Consider the following 18,042-nt stretch of genomic DNA (forward strand, 5'->3'; position numbering starts at 1 on the left):
TTAGCCATAAGCCAATGAAAGTGAAAACTGATCTTCAAATTGTTCTTCAGAACCCCGGAGCATTAAGAAGATGCACACTGTATGTTCCCTGTAAAGCTGGATTATGCACATGAGGAAAAAGGAACACATATGCATAAATTTTCCAGAAAGAAGAGCTAACAAAAAGTATTAAAATAATTTTTACTTTTAGGGAAGTGAGGAAAGGACTTCAGAATTTAGTATTCCATATGAAGCACTGAAGTTATGTTGGTATATATTCCTTGGTGTTTGGTCAGTTTTATTTAAATTTGTGCACAGAGATTTTCAAGACAAGATGCATAAAGGTGCAATACATTTAATATTAACACAAAATAAATGGAATATTTTCATAAAATTCTTTATTGATTCTTTGTAGGTTCAGATGTAAGCAGATATTTCATCAATTTTAAAACAGATTATTTCAAATATATACAAATTTTACAGATCGCAGTAAATACTTAATAAGTAATAGGAGGTAAGAGGTACTATTCTCAGTTTATCTGAACCGGCATTGCTCCTACCCCTAGAAACAGGTATATGAACTTAAATGAGCTGTTGCTTACAGATGTAACGGTGGATTTTGAAACAGTTTTCATTCAAAACGTCTCTGCTTGATTTATACAATATGCAGCTTTCTGGATTTGGAGTTGGAGAGAAGGAAAATCTGTAATGGAAAATAAAAGTAAATCTGGGGAAAGATAATGAGAGTGGTGGGGAATGTTTCTTTCATTAAATGAAAGAACTTTTAAAAACATTTGAATGAAATATTAACATTCTAAGCCAAGCACTCTTTATATTTTCTTTCAATAGCCACAGTATTCAAGATTTCAGAGTATATTGTTAAGAGAAAACTTGGTTATTCCTTCAATAATGAATAGAATGTGGCCAGGGATTTTTGTTGTTTGGGGGTTAGTTGTTTTACTGTATGATATGTTTAAAGGTGTATTGGCTGACTTAGTCTAAGAAAGCAAATAAGAGTACACAATTTGTCATTATATGAGATTGAAAATCAGATGAACATATGATTCAAAGTATTAAAATATGCAGAAGATAAGACAGGAATATTTGAAATATTGGGAGCAGGCCAAGAATTTTGTGCTCCAACAGAATAAATAAAGGAATACCTACACTTTCTCTGGACTTCCAGGACTACAAAATCAAAGAGAGCATGCACATGTGATATGTGCCTGCATAGACACTTTCATGTGTTTGTCCAAAGCAAAATGGGACAAAGGGTAAGTCAAAAGTTATTTTCTAATCACAAGAATACTAACTTCATGTCACTTTAGCATACACTTGAAAGTCCTGGGAGAGGCTAGAATTGGTATTTTGTTGCACTTGTTCTCCTCCCTTAGTTACCCTGTTCCTCTATGTTATGCATCCATCAGATCTAAGGATAATCTCATGCTAAAAAAAGAAAAAAGGCATCCTAGTGGCAGAAACTTACAGATCCGAGGAGAGAGTGGAGCCATCCTCCCAAAGCCAGGCGCCATGGACATCACTGTAAGAGAGCCCAATCCAGTAATAATATTGAAGGGAGTTTACAAAACCCTGATTGGAAACAGATAACAACAAATTACCTAATTTGACTCTACTTTGGGAACAAGAAAATCAATGTCCCAACATCAGATCCATACTATCAATCACACAGACTAAAATCATTTTAAACTTCTAACCTAGAGCACATAGTCACATGGCTCATATTTGTCATTTAACAGTACATTCCTTTATAGAGAAAGAAACACCACATAATTTCATTCTTCTAAGAGTGAAACAACTTTATCAAGAGACTTAAGGTTTTCCTCTAACATTTCCATCACAGGGGACCAGAAATCCTAGCTTCAAAACCTCCCAAATCAGCTGTATCTTGAGGAATGACCTCTCATTGGTTTAACTGTCTCAACCAGCATTCAACACCATTTCGGAATACATCTGGGACGCCTTCCCCTTTTCCTAAGAAGTGGCCAATTTTTATGATCATAGCCTCCATATTTGTTCTACATTTTATACCAGAGAGTTAACAACAGCTGCATGTTTACAAATAATTTAAAAGGACCAAAAATTTCAAAGCCGTTTTGTTGTTTCTTTAAATAAAATGAGTAAAATTAATGCTCTATTAATTCTCCCTGAAAGATTTCTTGCACATTATCTGGCATCTTTCATTTATCCCAACAATTTAAATCTTTGATAAATTTTATGTAGGTTTCATAGTAATTGTTTCAAGGTTCAGGGAACTAATAATCATTTGCCCAAATATAATTATCTATTTCCAATTTGATTAAGGACTTGAGCCAAAGTTCAGCTTATTTAAATTTGATGTTTTCCTAGATCAATGAAAATGTGGGAAACAGAATTCAGTACAGACCAATTCATCTCTGCTTTCCAGCTGAAGGAGAGTGGAATTCTGAGAAGCACAGGCAGCCCTACTTTCTTCCCAAGATTTTCCTTTAGTAGAAAAGAAGTAGCAGTTGCATCGGTACCCAATCCACTTTTCTTGGCAAGAACAGCAGTCAGAACCTGAGAAAAAACACAACCTGTTTGATGAAAATGGAGATTTCAGAATTGCCACTGCTTTTTACTTATTCAAAAATTTGTTATTTATCCATTTTTTCTTCCAAATAATCTTTGAGGGTCTACTATATTCAATGTAAGTTGCTATTTTCAGGGGCTATAAATGTGAATGTGTCACACATGATCTTTTTTCTTCATGGAAATTTTATTCTAGAAATAAAATTATAGACATGTCAAACATATATTAATTATATTGAATGATAACTTGATAAGTTTACAAAAAATTTAGTATGCTTAAACAACATGTAGCAAAGTATGGGGTGTCAAGAGAAGAGAAGAATCGTATTTAGGTTGGTGACCTAAGGCTGAGCTCTACCTTAGAAAAAGGAATTAACCAGATAAAGATTTAAAGAAAGAGAGCATTTCAGCATATTTTCTGAGACAGCAAAGAACATTGCATTGGTGGAATCATGTTTTATGTTTTGGGAAATTTCTTTTCAAGATCAAGACAAAACAATTAATTTGAAGTCTGATGATACGGTAAAGCAGTGATAGCATCTACATTATTTCTTATTTTCAGCAACAGAACTCATGAAGCACTGAAGAAATTTATATTCTTGCAAAATGAAAGGTTCTGAATCTGAAGGGATAAGATATCAGTGAAGTGCTATATGATCACACCACTGTGTAAGACGACTTGGCACTCACTTGGGGAAAATATATTCATTTTGGACTTTGAGATGAGACTCCCTGGATGAATAGAATTTATCTAGCAGAACTAGGACAGTATATACCAAGGCATTAATACCAGAGCAACGAAGGAAGATTGAGGGGAAAGTATGGGCTAGGAGTAAACACCTACCTTCCTGGGGTTCTGTGGTGGGTCCTGAAGACAATGTGGACAGAAGACTTTGGTTAGTATATGCTATATGGGATGATTAGAAATTTGGGTAGTTAGGTGCAGGCTTAAGTGTATTCATGAAATAGTAAAATATTACATGTTAATAAAATATAAGCTTCATTATGAAATAATTTAACCGTAGTATTAATCTTCATAACAATTTAAAAATTTACAAAAATTCCTTACAATAGTTCAACAACATTCCCAAAGTGGCCATCAACAAAAGGCACATTGCTCCTAATGTCCAAGAAATCAAATTCCATGGAGTGGTCTGTAAAGCTGTAGAAAAAAAGACAAAGGGCAAAGATTTAAAGAACAAACACAGGGACTGAGTTCTTAAAAGTAGAAGCCCATGAAAATCTCAAATTTTGATAATAAACTCAATGGATTTAAAAAGGCATCTTTCAATCTCTAGGTCTTTGATTTGGTAGCATAGCAATCCTATCAATGAGGCACTGAAAAAAGAAGATATTCCGTTCAATGCCATAGTTTGTATTGGGTATGCTTTATTCTTCAGGAGCTTATACATACATTTTATTCTATACTAGCTCTGTTTCTAAAACACACTAAGGAGGATTTGCTATTTATTTTTTAAATGGACAAAGAAGCATAGTGATCCAGCATAGAAAGAGAAAAACAGGCTCGGTTTTACGGGTTTACATAATTGATATTTACTTTTATTCTCTCATAAAATAACAAAGTAGATAGTACGAAACCTATTAGAAGAGTGTTATTTTCTCAAGGCATCAAAGCTAGTAATTATCTAGGTGAAAAATCAAATTCCAGATTGAGCTCAGAGTTTTTCATTTAACATATTCTATCATTATTACTGTTGTAACACTATTTGCGAATGTGTCCTGCTAATGTCAATGCAACTTCGGCCCTGAAAATTGTCTAGTTGTTCATTGCTTTGTAGAAGTATTTTAAGGATGAGAAGAGATAGGATTGTGGACCTGGTGGGATGAGAGCTTCCACCTCCTATACATGGGCAGTACCATACTGACCTGGGTTTATTTCACAGACAAAGATCATTATATTATCTATACCCAAAATTACCTGGTTATAGACTTTTTGCATGAAACAGTTTAACTTTATGAGACTCTGCATTACATTAGGTGCCTTCCCAGTAAAAGATCTGAACGACCTTTGGATGTCAGAATATAATTTGTGAATTAAAAATAAACAAATATTGTATTACTTATATAGAGCATTTTCCAGTTAGTTCTATTCTAGAATTATGTTCATCATAATAAAACAAGGTAAATTAGGATCTAATCAGAAGTTAGAGGTGTGCATATCAAAAGCCACTCTTTAAAACTCTTAGAGAAGCTTCATAAAATGATTCCTAAGTTGCCAGATGAAGAAACAAGGCATTAAAATAAAAGCAGAAATTGCTGACACACGGCAAGCCTAAATATATCTATTTTCTTCTTAAGGCATTGCCATGAAGTTATGCATATCTTTAAATACTCTTTTGTTGTTATGTTTCTTTTAAAATTTTCCAATTGGCATTACACATACCTGCCATGAGAAATGATGTTCCAAAGCCGATGCAGAAAAAGTTCTATGATTGCCTCTTGAAGAGAACTTGACAACGGAGTTCAGCTGGAAGCTAAAGAATCAGAGAGTTGAATAAGAAGAAATTTCAAATGAAGAGAAAAATGGGTTTTTAAAAATGTTGAATCATCTAATGGTGAGCCACGTAGGTATACGATGAGGAGGAAGTAGTACACTTACTAGGTTCTAAAATGTTCTGGGTACCACAATACAGGAAATTATCAGTGTACTTTGTAGTAGGAGCACTTTGATTGAGATAAAAGAAGGCAATAGGGAGTTTCTTTAATGTCTGAACCTCAAATCATCGTTTAAAACTACATTGGTAACTATGGAAAAAAGATGGACAAACAAGAAGTAAAATTACTTAGTGCAATAAAATTTTAGGCATAATTTTCCTACTTGATAATAGGAAATTTTATTGAGTATTCACCTTGTCCCAAACACAGTGCAAAGCACTTTTTATATGTATTAATTCATTTATTTCTCAATTAGCTCCATAAGAAAATACTAGAAAACAGACACATGGAAGAAGCTATGAAACCTAATAATAAACCTGAGTAGGGCTTGGTAACTTGCTAAAAGTCACCAGTTTTGAACCCAGGCAGTCCTGGTCCAGAGCACACATACAATATATTTCATACAAAGCCCATCGCTCTGAGTATATTTTATGGAGGTATTCATTTCTTTCCTTTCACATAGAGTAGTCATTCTCTCTAATATCTTTGGGTTTTTCCATTCCCGGGCAGGGAAATGCAAATAGGAACAACTAGAATATTTTCACATCATTTTATACACACACACAAAAACACACACACTTATGTGCTCTGAAGTTGCCTACACTGATATAAGCCTATACTTCAGTAACATACTCATAGCAGCCTTAAAAGCTTCTTTCAACACCTTACTCCTCAGTGTTCCATTTCCTTAGAGTTTTTTAAACATGAATGCAGCTGCTTTCATAATCTTTATTTTTACTAACATGTTAATGACTATAATTATTTACTGTGTTATCTAATTCAGATAATACTCTGATATTCCAACTTACACGTTATTTCCAGAAGAGGATTTTAATGGGGATGTCAAATGTGCGATGGAGAGGTAGACTAGGCATCTTTGCATCAGGGGCCTTGATCTATGATTTAGCATCTAGAAATACAACTATACTTCCTCATACAAAAGCAGACTCCAAAGCAAGTTTTCGCATTTTATTTTTTTAAGCATTCTAATATTAATCTAATGAAACTTTTTTGGAAGATTGACTTTTTTTTATTAGAGAAGTTGTGCGCTTACAGAACAATCCAGCATAATGTGCAGAATTCCCGTACATCACCCCTCCACCAACACCTTACATTATTGTGGAACATTTGTTACAGATTGTGAAAGATCATCAGACTATTACCACTAACTATGGTCCATAGCGTACTCTTGGTATAATTTTTCCATACACTCCCTATTATTAACACCATGTATTCGTATTGTACATTTGTTCGAGTCCATGAGAGAACACTCTCATATTTGTACTGTTAACCACAGTCCACTTTCCACCACATGGTTACTGTGCTACACAGTCCCATACCTCGTACAGCCCATTCAAAGTGTAACACTCAGTGTAAACTCACTTTCCTCACAGGGTTGTGCAGTCATCGCCCCAGTAAATTTTTGAATGTTTTCTTTAGTCCAAAAGAAAAAAATACCATACCCCCTGTTCTTGAAACTTAACATTGATATAGAACCTTTTTTGACATTGACACAAGAATATTACAATATTGCTGTTAACTATAGTATATAAATTACATGAATTGTATTTTTCCCATGCATCACTCTATTCTTACCACCTTATAATAGTGACCTGCATTTGTTCTAGTTCATAGAAAAACATTCTTGTATCTGTCTATTAACCACAACCGTCCTCCTCCTCCAGGGTCATTGTGTTATTCAGTCCCTAGATCATTCTCCAGCTTTCTTTCAATTGACATTTACATCCCTAGACTATCCCTTTCAGCCACAATCTCATTTATAAGCCAGCCGTGTTAGTTATACTCATTACAATGTGTTGCTATCACCTTTATCCATTTCCACACTTTTAGTCAAGCTAACTGAAAATTCTTTATTTATTAAGTTTCGGTAAACTTTCTCAGTCCTCATCCTATCTCCTAGTATCTATAGACTAGGTTTAAACTGCATGTGTTTACTCTTTGTATTTAGTTCATATTAGTGAGACAAATACAATATTTGTCCTTTTGTGTCTGTAATATTTCACTTAGTGTAATATTCCCATGTTATCCCAGGTTCCCATGTTATTCCCATGTTATTCCCAGCTTCTCCCACGTTATCACGTGTCCCAATTTCATTTCTTCTTATAACAGCATAGTATTACATCGTATTTATAGGCCACATTTTATTCATCCATTCATGGGATGATGGACACTTGGGTTATTTCCTTCTTTTCGAATTGTCATTAACGCTGCTGTGAACATTGGTGCGCAAATGTCTGTTCATGTCATTGTTTCAGTTCTTGTGGATGTATTCTGGTTTAGGGCTTGCTGAATCATACAGCATTTCTATATTTAGATTCCTGAGGAAATGCCAAACTGTCTACCACAGATGCTGTACCACTTTACATGCCCACCAACAGTGGAATGTTCCTATTTCTCTATATCTTCTCCAATACTTATTGTTTTCTTTTTCTTTAATAATGGCCACTCTATGATGTGTGAGATGACATCTCTTTGTTGTTTTGATTTGCATTTCTCTGATAGCTAGCGATATAGAACATTTTTCTCATGTGCTTTTTGGCCATTTGTATTTCTCTTTGGAGAAATATCTATTTAAGTCTTTTACTCATTTTTTTTATTTCTTTCTCTCCCCCCCCCCCCCAGTTGTCTGTTCTCTGTGTCTATTTTGCTGCCTGTTCTTCTTTGTCCGCTTCTGTTGTCAGCAGCACAGGAATCTGTGTTTCTTTTTGTTGTGTCATCTTGTTGTGTCAGCTCTCCAAGGGTGTGGCACCATTCCTGGGCAGGCTGCACTTTCTTTCGCGCTGGGCAGCACTCCTTACGGGGTGCACTCCTTGCGTGTGGGGCTCCCTTACGTGGGGACACCCCTGCGTGGCACGGCACTCCTTGTACACATCAGCACTGCACATGGGCCAGTTCTGCATGGGTCAAGGAGGCCCAGGGTTTGAACCACAGACCTCCCATGTGGTAGACAGATGCCCTAACCACTGGGCCAAGTCTGCTTCCTACTCTTTTACTCATTGTTCAGTTTGATATGACTATAAATTCCAAAAATAAATGTTGGATTATGTTTGTAATCTGGTCTGTACCTGGGCATGGCTGCTGTGATTAGGGCTTTGTTTGGTCCACATCATTGGGGTGTTGAGTCCCCACCCCTTGGTGGGTGAGGACTCACAGATAAAAGGGATGGCAATGGACAGAGTTGGGGATTTCTGATGTTAGAGATTGATGCTGAAGACCCGGGTAGTCAGCACACAGAGGAAAGAGAAGTCAGCCCCAGAAAGGAAGGAACATTGAAGCCAGAGTAAAGAAAGTCCCAGAAATGTAGGAACCCAGGAAGCCTGAACCCTTGCAGATGTCGGCAGCCATCTTGCTCCAAATAGATGTTGGTGAGGGAAGTAACTTATGCTTTCTGACCTGGTATCTGTAACCTCCTACTACAAATAAATAGCCTTTATAAAAACCAAACAATTTCTGATATTTTGCATCAGCACACCTTTGGCTGAAGAATATGCCCATTTTTTAATTGGATTGCTTGCTTTTTTATTGCTGAGTTCTATGATCTCTTTATATAGCATGGAAATAAAACCCTTAGCAGATATGTGGTTTCCAAATTGTTTCTTCCATTAAGTGGGCTGCCTTTTCAATTCCTTGACAAATTCCTTTGAAGCAGATTATGTCTATGTTTGAGGAGGACCATTTATCCATTTTTCCTTGGTTGCTCGTGCTTTCAGTATTAAGTTTTAGAAACCACCACCACCAAGTATTGAAGATGTTTCCCTACATTTTCTTATGGGAGTTTTATGGTACTCACTTTTAGCTTTAAGTCTGTTAATTTTTATATAAGATGTGAGATAGGGGTCTTCTTTCTTTCTTTTGGCTATGGATATCTAGTCTCCTAGCACAATTTACTGAATAGACTGTTCTGCCTCAGCAGGTTGATGTGACAGCCATATCAAAAATCACTTGACCATAGATGTGAGGGTTTGTTTCTGAACCATCAAATAAGTTCCAATGCTCTATATGTCTATCTTTATGCCAGATCATACTGCTTTTACCACTGTTGTTAGGTAATATGATTTAAATCCAAAATGGAGAGTCCTCCAACTTTGTTTTTCCTTTTTCAAGGTATTTCTGGTTATTCAAGGCACCTTACACTTCCAAATGAATTAGATAATTGAGTTTTCCACTTCTTTTTTTAAAAAGCTGTTGGAATTTTTTATCAGGATTGCATTGAATCTACATATCAATTTGGGTAGAATTGACATCTTAGTGATATTTAGTCTTCCCCTCCATGAAAACATGATGTTCTCCCATTTATTTAGGTCTTCTTTGACTTCTTTTAGCAATGTGTTTTAGTTTTCTGGAGCAAGTACTTTACATCCTTAATTAAGTTTATTTCTAAAAATGTGATTTTTTGTTGATGTTATCATTGGATTTTTTTTCCTGACTTCTTCCTCACATTGCCCATTACTAGTGTATAGAAACACTGCTGACTTTTGTATATTGAACTTGTATCCTGTCACTATGTCAAATTCTTTTATTAGCTCTAGTAGCTTTGTTGTAGATATTTTGCATTTTCTAGGTATAGAATCATATCATCTGCAAATAGTGAAAATTTTATCTCTTCCTTCCCAATTTGAACACCTTTAATTTCTTTTTCCTGTCACGTTGCTCTATTAGAAATTCTAGCACTATATTGAGCAACAGTGGTCACAGTGGTCATCTTTATCTTGTTCCTCATCTTAATGGGAAAGTTTTCAATCTTTCAACATTGAGAACAACATTAGCTGTGGGTTTTTCATATATGCACTTAATCATGTTAAGAAAGATTTCTTTGATTCCTATCTTTTGGAGTGTTTTTATCAAGAAAGGATGGTGGATTTTATCAAATGCCTTTTCTGCATCAATTGATAGGATCATGTGATTTTTCTTCTTTGATTTATTACTGTGCTGCATTACACTGACTGAGTTTCTTCTGTTGAACCACCCTATGCATGCCTGGAATAAAATCCACTTGATCATAAGGAATAATTTTTAATATGTTTTTTGGTTTGGTTAACAAATATTTTGTTGAGAATTTTCACAACCATATTCTTCAGGGAAATGGGTTTGTATTTTATTTTTTCATAATACCTTTATCTGGCTTTGATATTAGGGTGATTTTGGCCTCATGAGCAATTAGCAATGAGTTTGGTAGCATTTTTTCCTGTTCAATTTTTTTGGAAGAGTTTGAGTGAGATTTATATTACATCTTCTTTGAAGGCTAGGTAGAATTCACCTGAGAAGCCTTCTGGTCCTGGGCTTTACATTTTGTGGTGTTGTTTGTTTATTGGTTCAGTCTCTTTGGCTTGTTGAAGTCTTCTGTCATATGTGTCCCAATTTCATTTCTTCTTATAGGAGCATAGTATTCCATTGTATTTATAGACAACAATTTGTTATTTCCATTTTTTGGCAGTTGAAAATAATGCTTCTATGAACATTGGTGTGCAAATGTCCTTTCATAGACCTGTTTTCAATTTTTCTGAATATGTTCCTAATAGTGTAGTAAGGTCACTGATTTTAGCTCTTTCTTCTTTTGTAATGTAAGCATTGAGGTGTGTAAATTTCCCTCTCAGCAGTGCCTTTGCTGCATCCCATAGATTCTGATATATTCTGTTCTCATTTTCATTCATCTTGAGATATTTATTTATTTCTCTTGCAATTTCTTCTTTGACCAACTGTTTATTTAATAATGTGTGGTTTAATCTCCATGTATTTGTGAATTTTCCCTTTTCCTGCCTGGTGTTGATCTAGCTTTATTCCACTATGATCAGAAAAAAATGCTTTGTGTAATTTTGATCTTTTAAAATTTATTGAGATCTGCTTTGTGACCCAACACATGGTCTGTTCTGAAGAAAGATCCATAAGCATTTGAGAAGAATGGATATCCTGCTGTTTTGGGGTGCAATGTTCTGTATATACCTATTAGGTTTAGTTTACTTATATTATTCAAGCTATCTGTTTCTTTATTGATCCTCTGCTCAGATGACCTATCCAATGAAGAGAGTGGTGTATTGAAGTCTCCAACTATCATTGGAGAGACATTATTTCTCCTTTCAGTTTTGCCAGAGTTTGCCTCATGTACTTTGGGGAAACCTGATTAGGTGTTATTGTTATTTCCTCCTGGTGAATTGCTCCTTTATTAGTATAAAATGAACTTCCTTGTCTCTCTAATAACAGATTTGTTTTTAAAGTCTATTTCATTGGATACATATGGCTACTCCAACTTTTTGTTTTGTTTTGTTATTGCATGCATGGAATATCTTTTTCCAGCCTTTCACTTTAAATCTCTTGGTATCTTTGAGTCTAGGGTGAGTGTCTTGTAGACAGCATATAGATGGCTTATATTTTCTTATCCATTCTGCCACCCTGTGTCTTTTGATTGGGAGTTTAATCCACTAATATTCAATGCTATTACTGTATAGGCAGCTCTTCACCCATTTTGATCTTTGGATTTTGTTTGCCATATCTTGTTTTCACCACTTTTTTTACACTTTTATTTATCTTTACTGATATAATCTTCATTTCTAGACTTTCTTCCAAGCCTCTCTCTTCTGTCTTTTCTCTTCAGGCTGTAGCACTACTTTTAGTATTTCCTGCAAAGCCAATCTCTTGACTACAAACTCTCTCAGTTTCTGTTTATCTGCGAATATTCTAAGCTTGCCCTCATTTTTGAAAGACAATCTTGCTGGATATAAGCTTCCTGGCTGGCAATTATTCTCTTACAATATTGTAAATGTATCATACCACTGCCATCTTGCCTTCATTGTTTCTGAAGAGAAATCAACATTAATCTCATGTAGGTAATAAATCACTTTTCTCTTTCTGCTCTCAGGATTTTCTCTTTATTTTTGGTGTTTCACATTTTGATTAGTATGTGTCTTGGAGTAGGTCAATGCAGAGTCATTCAGATAGGAGTATGTTGTGTTTCTTGGATATGGATAACCATCCTTCAATAAGGTTGGGAAATTTTCTACCATTATTTCCTCAAACATTCTTTCTGTCTGTTGCACTTGTCTTCTCTTTCTGGGACACATATGGCTCATATGTTTTTAAGTTTCTTGTTGACATTTAGTTCCCTGAAACTCTGTCCAATTTATTCCATTCTTTTCCTTTTTTTTTTTTTTTAAGATTTATTTATTTATTTCTCTCCCCTTCCCGCCCCGGTTGTCTGTTCTCTGTGTCTATATACTGCGTTCTTCTTTGTTCACTTCTGTTGTTGTCAGCGGCATGGGAATCTGTGTTTCTTTTTGTTGTGTCATCTTCTTGTGTCAGCTCTCTGTGTGTGCGGCGCCATTCTTGGTCAGGCTGCACTTTCTTTCGCACTGGGCAGCTCTCCTTACAGGGCGCACTCATTGCACACGGGCTCCCCTACACAGGGGACACGCCCGCATGGCATGGCACTCCTTGCGCGCATCAGCACTGCACATGGGCCAGCTGCACACAGGTCAAGGAGGCCTGGGGTTTGAACCGCAGACCTCCCATGTGGTAGACTGACGTCCTAACCACTGGGCTAAGTCCACTTCCCTCCATTCTTTTCTTTGTCTGCTCTTTTCTAAAATCTTCAAGCTCACTGATCCTTTCTCCTGCCTCTTAAAATCTGCTGTATATTCTTCCAGTGTATTTTTACTTTCATTTATTGTGCTTTTCATTCCGATATTATCTGCTATTTTTATATTTATGTCTTCAAATTCTTCTTTGTGTTCAACCACTGTCTTCTTTTGGGGTAGGAGTTTAAGCAGAATTTTCCAGAAAAATGTATTATGTAATCCTACATAGTATGATATATTTTTTTGTTTTGTTTTGTTTTGTTTTTTAAAAATGTTAAACATACTTAGATTACATAATTGTTACATAAAAAATGTAGGGGATTCCCATAAGCCCAAGTCCCTATCCCTCAAACTCTATGCCACATTAAAACATCTTCATTAGTATGGTACATTTGTTACAGTTGATGAACACATTTTGGAGCATAGACACTAAGTGTGAATTATTGATTACATTATGCTTTAAACTCTTCCCTGCACAATTTTTAATGTAATAACAAGATATATAATGGCCTGTATGTGTTATTGCAATATCATTCAGGACAACTCCAATGTCCTGAAAATGACTCATGTTACAACTATTTTTCCCTCTCCCTTCTCTCAGAACCTCCAGAGGCCATGCCCCCCCCCCCCATTGGTGATGAAAGTTTTTTCACTGCTTGAATAACAATAAGTCTATAGTAGAATATCAATAAGTCTACTTTTGTCCATTATTCATTTCCCAATCCTGAGGATTCTGGGATGGTGATGCCCAATCTGCCTCTAATTGAGAGGGGTATATTACTCAGCCAAGGGGGTGCTGATGCAAAATACCAGAAATTTGTTGGTTTTCATGAAGGGTATTTATTTGTGGCAGGAGCTTACAGATACCAACCCATAAAGCATAAGTTACTTCCCTCACCAAAGTCTATTTGGAGCAAGATGGCTGCTGAAGTCTGCAAGCGTTCAGGCTTCCTGGGTTCCTATGTTCCTGGGACTTCCTTTACTCTGGCTTCAGGGTTTCTTCCTTCCTGGGGCTGGCTTCTGTTTCCTCTGTGTGCTGACTTCCCGGGTCTTCAGCAACAAACTCTAACATCAAAAATCCCCAACTCTGTTCTTTGCCATGCCTTTTATCTGTGAGTCCCCATGCACCAAGGGGTGGAGATGCAATGCCCTAATCATAACTCAGTTATGCCCAGATACAGTTCAGATTACAAGCATAATCCAGTATTTCTTTTTGGAATTCATCAATTATATCAAACTGCTACAAGGGTCATTAGATCCCGTGCTTATAGTTGTAAACTCTCTCTGTTCCTTAGGATGGTCCTTGTCCATTTTCATTTCTTTGTTAGATGTCCTGGTGGAGTCCATTGAACTGGAGAGTAGGTGTTGCAACTCTTTTGAGATTCAGGGCCTGACTGGCACATGGAAAGCCCAAAGATTTAAGTCTTCTGGACATAAACCTATCAACTCTAGTACTAACTATAGGTTCAAAGAGGAGGGGATGAAGAGCCATGTTTAGGGAACCCCAACCGAGTCCAACTCTGTCACACTGGGGAGCATAAATTCCAAAGTAGGGCCCATGGCAGGGCACAAAACTCCTGAGCTGTCAGACGTGCCTATAGTATCTGTTTGCTCCAGAGCCCTCAGTAGACCCACTATTTGAGGCAATGTTTACTGTGGCAGTCAATGGGATCCTGCTGAGGTGTGCATAAACCACCAGTGAAAAGGTTTTAAAAATTATGCTACAATGTTATTAATAATAGAAGTTTATACAACATGCTCTGAGACAATTGAGTTGAACTCTGTTTCATGAGATGAAAATGAAAATAAAATGTTTCGTTTGAGAAAATTTTTCTGCCTTGCTGAATAATTTCATTATAGTTGTTGTCTTTGGATAGTCAATGGTTTTTATATAATACACACTAAATTTTTTAATTTATTTGTTTAATATCAGTTTTTCATGATTATAGAATGAATCAAGGTGCAGAAAGCTGAAAAAGAATCAGAAATGGCCTCTACTCTACTTACTTATTTCCTCCCAGCTCTTTTGAATGTAATCGATTAGACTCTTGCCAATAACTGATCAGAAATATAAGTGAGTGTTGGATGTCATTATTCCACTATGGAAAACTGAAAGACTGTTGATTAACATTTGGGGGCATCCAAAAAAAAGAATATGAAAATATTTTCTACTTTTGGTCAAATCTTTAAAATTATAAGTTGAATTCTCTGAAACAGCCATTAATTAATCTGAATGATTTTCACTCTTCCCCTTCATAGTCTATAGAGAACAGAAAATTATTTCCTCTTATAATTAGGAGATTTTTATAGATACAAATGAAATAGAAATGTATGCTGGTGTCTGATTGATTAAAATCAGTATTTTGAAACAAAATCACTATATTAAAGATATCTTACAGCTAAATTGCTAAGATTTTCTGTACTTTTATGGTCCTAAGCATCAACACAATACAATACAATTTCATTTTAGAAATGATTACTGGTTGCCTGCTCAGGACTGGGAAGTCTTCTGGATGTAGGAGATGCTGTTTTCTTTAACGCAGATCAGAAAAGGCTGCCTTTGTGATATTTTAACTCCATTGCAGGAGTCAGAAATAAGAATATGCATGTGTAAAACAGTTTCTCAGGTGGAATAAGAAGCAGGGAGGGGGAAGCGGACTTGGCCCGATGGATAGGGCATCCACCTACCATATGGGAGGTCCGCGGTTCAAATCCCGGGCCTCCTTGACCCATGTGGAGCTGGCCCATACACAGTGCTGATACGCACAAGATGTGCCATGCCACGCAGGAGTGTCCCCCATGTAGAGGAACCCCACGCGCAAGGAGTGCACCCCATAAGGAGAGCCGCCCAATGAGAAAGAAAGTTCAGCCTGCCCAAGAATGGTGCCACACATACAGAGAACTGGCACAACAAGATGACACAACAAAAAGAAACACAGATTCCCGGTGCCACTGATAAGGATAGAAGCGGTCACAGAAGAATACACAGTGAATGGACACAGAGAGCAGACTACTGGGGGAGGAGGGAGGACAAGGAGAGAAATAAATTTTTAAAAATAAATCTTAAAAAAAAAAGCAGTGAGAAATATGAAACAAAGAACGGGAATTATAAGAGATGCAATTTTAAATGGGGTTGTGAGGGAAGGTCTTACAGTGACAGATAGTTCAAAAAAACTCTGAACAGGGTGTATCCACATGTAAGGTCACAATTATTCATGTGACCATTTTAAAAAAAATAGAACTCAAATTGTTACTAAGAAATGTATAATCTGATCCTAGAAGTACTTCCTTATACTAAATATACATATACAAATATAGAATGACCAGCATTCTGTCAAGAATCCTAAATTATCTTATATTCATTACAGAATGTCACATAGATTTTCTTTCAAGTTGTTTTGAAAATAAGTGTATCTCCTTTTAATCAGAAATAGCCAACATCGTACTTATGCTTCTTGAACGGGAATCTGCCCAGCAACTTTCCAGGGCTTCAGTTGTAACAGCGTAGCAATTACAGGAGCTAGGTTGGAATGATTGACAGGGGATTGATCAGTTTCTAACCTCTTCTCAATTATTTCTTTTAATTAAGCTAACGACACAGAGAGTTATCACCATGAGGAGCACAAATTAGTAGCCAAACTCAAGATAGGCTGCACTCAGGAGTTTTCCTTACAAGAGAAACAACCATTTTTTTAAAAATTAGTAAATTTTATTTTTAAAGACGTTTTAGATTATGGAAAAACTATATCATCAAAAGTATACCTCTCCCACTGCTTCTCCTATTAATAACACCCTACAATTGTGTCATACACTTGTTAATATTGATGAATTAATATTGAAGCATTGTTACTAACCAAGGTCTGCAGTTTACATCGTGGTTTATGCTTAATTCCAATGCCCTAAAAATGCTCTATGTTCCACCTATTATTCCCTCCCACTCCCCTTGGAAATTCTGGTAACCACTATCTTTATAGAATAGTCACATGTTCTTCTATTACCGCAATATTAATAAGTTTACTATGTCCATGGATGCATTCTTCATTTATGTCTGTTCATTCCTCAACCTTAGGGATTTGAGGATGGTGAAGTCTACCGTGCCTTAGATTGAGAGGGGGCTTAGATCTCATGGGCAGATGGGAGGAACTGTTTCTGCTTGTATTCGTAAATACTCTTTTTTTTCTGGGGGGATGGGGGTTGTCCATAGTCATCATTTTGTTCATTACCCTGGGCAAGTCTGATGAACTGGAGATTAGGTGTTGGCTACAACTCTGCTGAGATTCAGGGCTCACCCAGCTTTGTTGTAGATTTTGGGAGCTTTCTACATATAGAATCATGTCATTTGCAAATAGTGAAATTTTTGCTGCTTCTTTTCCTGTTTGGATTCCTTTTATTTCTTTTCTTGCCTAAGCGCTCAAGCAAGCACACCTAATGCAATGTTAAATAAGAGAGGCAATAGTGGGCATCATTGTCTTGTTCCAGATCTTAGAGGGAAAGCCTCTAGCCTTTCATCACTGAGTATGATGTTAGCTGTGGGTTTTTCATATACACCCTTTATCATGTTGAGGAAGTTTCCTTTTATTCTTAACTTTCAAAGTGTTTTTATCAAGAAATGATGCTGTATCTTGACAAATACTTCTTCTGCATCAATAGAGATGATTGTTGTGACTTATTTTCTTTCAGTATGCTAATGTGGTATATTACACTGATTGATCCTTGCATACCAGGGATAAAACCCAGTTAATCATTGTGTATAATTCATTTGATGTGTTGTTGAATACAATTAGCAAGTATTTTCTTGAGGATTTTAGCATCTAAATTCATTAGAAAGACTGGTCTGTAGTTTTCTTTTCTTGTGGCATCTTTACGTAGCTTTGGTGTTAGGGCAATGTTGACATCACAGAATCAGTTAGGTAATGCTCCTTCCACTTCTATTTTTTTGGAAGAGTTTAAGCAGGATTGATCTAGTTCTTTCCGGAACGATTGGAAGAATCTACCTATGAAACCAGCTGATCCTGGCTTTTCTTGGTTGGGAGGATTTTGATGACTAATTCAATCTCACTACTTTAAATTGATCTGTCGAGTTCTTCTATTTCTTCTTTCATTAATGCAGGTTGATTGTGTGCTTCTAGAAATTTGTCCATTTAATCTAAGTTATCCATCTTGTTAGCATGCAATTTTTCAAAGTATCCTCTTATAATACTCTTTCTTTCCGTGGGATCAGCATTGACAC

The 18,042-nt window shown here is 36.2% G+C and overlaps 1 protein-coding gene across 1 annotated transcript; it reads right to left on the reverse strand.

Moving 5' to 3' along the window:
* Window positions 1-472: 472 nt before the first annotated feature.
* On the reverse strand, window positions 473-6,631 carry LOC101414896 (natural killer cells antigen CD94-like). The gene is made up of 5 exons (XM_058282342.2): window positions 6,607-6,631; window positions 3,617-3,709; window positions 2,384-2,535; window positions 1,466-1,569; window positions 473-682 (listed from the first exon to the last, which is right to left on the reverse strand). Exons 1-5 carry the CDS (start codon window positions 6,629-6,631, stop codon window positions 562-564), a joined length of 495 nt encoding a protein of 164 aa, XP_058138325.1. The 3' UTR covers window positions 473-561.
* Window positions 6,632-18,042: the final 11,411 nt, after the last annotated feature.

This window comes from Dasypus novemcinctus, chromosome 20 (assembly GCF_030445035.2).
Source record: "Dasypus novemcinctus isolate mDasNov1 chromosome 20, mDasNov1.1.hap2, whole genome shotgun sequence".
NCBI classification, from domain to species: Eukaryota; Metazoa; Chordata; class Mammalia; order Cingulata; family Dasypodidae; genus Dasypus; species Dasypus novemcinctus.

What these genes read in the sequence shown, in the direction of transcription:
- LOC101414896 (XM_058282342.2), bottom strand. Translation starts at nt 6,631, where the DNA reads ATGACTGCACAACCCTGTGAGGAAA. An exon ending in TGCACAACCCTGTGAGGAAA is followed by an intron (nt 3,710 to 6,606) that starts GTGAGTTTACAC and finishes TTTTTTCTACAG; the next exon opens with CTTTACAGACCACTCCATGG. An exon ending in GGGAATGTTGTTGAACTATT is followed by an intron (nt 2,536 to 3,616) that starts GTAAGGAATTTT and finishes GTTTTTTCTCAG; the next exon opens with GTTCTGACTGCTGTTCTTGC.